General features: G+C 47.9%; 1 protein-coding gene across 1 annotated transcript in view; it reads right to left on the bottom strand.

The window, feature by feature from the left end:
- SLC47A1 (solute carrier family 47 (multidrug and toxin extrusion), member 1) overlaps positions 1–2,030 on the bottom strand; it is a 45,770-nt gene that overhangs the window by 12,458 nt on the left and 31,282 nt on the right. The window contains exons 11-12 of the mRNA XM_011998251.1: positions 1,601–1,670; positions 1,226–1,358 (exon numbers count right to left, since the gene is read on the bottom strand). Coding sequence (XP_011853641.1) covers positions 1,226–1,358; positions 1,601–1,670 — 203 coding nt within the window. The remainder of the gene's footprint in view (positions 1–1,225; positions 1,359–1,600; positions 1,671–2,030) is intronic.

Below are 2,030 nucleotides of genomic sequence, written 5' to 3'. Positions count from 1 at the left end.
TGTTACATAAAATACATTACTTTAAAAATAAAAATAAATTAAGATTCCTATAATATTTGTATTAGCTAGGCAATGGCAAATCCAAAACATGAATCATACCAGAAACTCAGCTAAATAATTTTCTGCACTATCATGCAAGCCCAATGAACTTTGCATTGGCAAGTCTATTCTTTGAACAACTCCTGTATTTTTAATTAAAATATTATTGAACTTGAGAAAAATGTGCCACATAAAGGAACATACTGAACTGGAAGTTCCCTGTAGCTATCAGTTGACTTCTCACCACCTCTGAGCCTGCCAAGTACAGATGGATCAAAACAAGCCTCGCTTTAAGTCGGTCACTACTCACCCCAAAGATAAATGTCCAGGTTTTCATATCATCATTTATTAACTGCCAATGTATTACAAATTATTATTTTAGAAATCAAAGCTGGGCAGTCATTTATTTCTGTACTTTTTAAAACGATTAGCTCTGGTAATTTCAGATGCTGTGCATTACGTTTTTTCTTCCAAATGTGGGAAAGCGCTCAAGTCCACCCTCTTCCTTCTGTGCTGTTCACACCGACCACGTGCATGGCCTTGTGAGGAGACCCACAGGCACAGAGCTAAGGCTGTGCAAGGAGGGAGGTGGAGGCTGCGGAGTGCAATGAGGGTGATGAGAAGGGCACTGGCCACCCGTTGCCCTCCAAGGATCCAGCCACGCTGCTTGGTGAACACACGGGGCGCTGCTCTAGGGTGCACAGGGCCACCGTGAGTGCTGACCCTGCGGCACCTCACGCACGCAGGACAGACCGCCTACGATGGCCTCAGCCCTGCAGAGCCACCCACAGGGGATCACACGCTGTCTCCAAAGAACAGCATGGAACATGCAAAAGGGAAGCTTCCGAATGCTTCTTCAGCGTTTCCTACTGACGCCTCCTTTAGAGAAGTGAGGGCTGGATGATTCAGGATAGGAGGTGAGTAGAAAGGGCATCCGTGCTCAAGTGTATCAGCATGGAAGATCGCCCGCAGGGGTGCGAGGGGCAGGACAATGTAGCCTTGGGGCCCTGGCTAGAGTTGGAGGCCACCTCCTGAACGCCCTCTACGCTCTCTAACAAGACACAGAATGGACGTCGGTGAGTTGCCAAGTTTCAGAGGTGAGCCTCAGTCAAAGGCCTGTGTGCTCCGACAGTCATTTCCTGGACTGGTGAGCAGCTAAGCCCTGCCTGCACAGGTTAGAGCTTACCCATCACTCCAAGTTTGGTTGCAAACATCAGCGTGATCCCGATGGGGAGGCCAACCACGTAGTACCCAACGGTATTCACAATGGCTCCAACCTTCTGATTTCCACTCCCCCTCAGAATGCCACCGCTCGTGCACTGCAGGCAGAGAGCATTCCATCAGTCGGCGCTCCTGAAACACTCCCATCTCGTGAGCACTTCATTTCTGTGGGACTCGGACGCTAAAACCCATAAGGTGACGGTATCCTTCTAAACAAAATGTGATAACAATATTCAATCTTCCTACCTACCCTGACCTGTCCTCTCAGCTGAAATTTACCACAATCAGAAGAAATCCATAGATCACAACAGGGCTTAGGGAACTACTACATAATACTTACAGCAAGAGCTTCGAAGAGGTGGGAAACAGCATAAATTGGAACCACCTGAGCCACCAGATTAATGATGTCTCTGTTAGGAAAAAGAAACCACATGGTGATTAGGAGACAAAGTGGAGAAAGAAGTATATAGCTTTCTGGCTGGGCGCAGTGGCTCATGCCTGTAATCTCAGCACTTTGGGAGACTGAGACGGGAGGATCACCTGAGGTCAGGAGTTTGAGACCAGCCTGGCCAACATGGCGAAACCTCGTATCTACTAAAAATATAAAATTAGCCAGGCCTGGTGGCAGGTACCTGTAATCCCAGCTACTCGGGAGGCTGAGGCAGGAGAATCACTTGAACCCAGGAGGCGGAGGTTGCAGTGAGCTGAGATCGCACCACTGCACTTTAGCCTGGATGACAGAGTGAGACTGTCTCAAAAAAAAAAAAAAA

The sequence above is a fragment of the Mandrillus leucophaeus genome, unplaced genomic scaffold (assembly GCF_000951045.1).
Source record: "Mandrillus leucophaeus isolate KB7577 unplaced genomic scaffold, Mleu.le_1.0 Scaffold564, whole genome shotgun sequence".
In the NCBI taxonomy this organism is placed as follows: Eukaryota; Metazoa; Chordata; class Mammalia; order Primates; family Cercopithecidae; genus Mandrillus; species Mandrillus leucophaeus.
The sequence above is the reverse complement of the archived record's forward strand: the minus strand, read 5'-3'. Positions and strand labels throughout refer to the sequence as shown.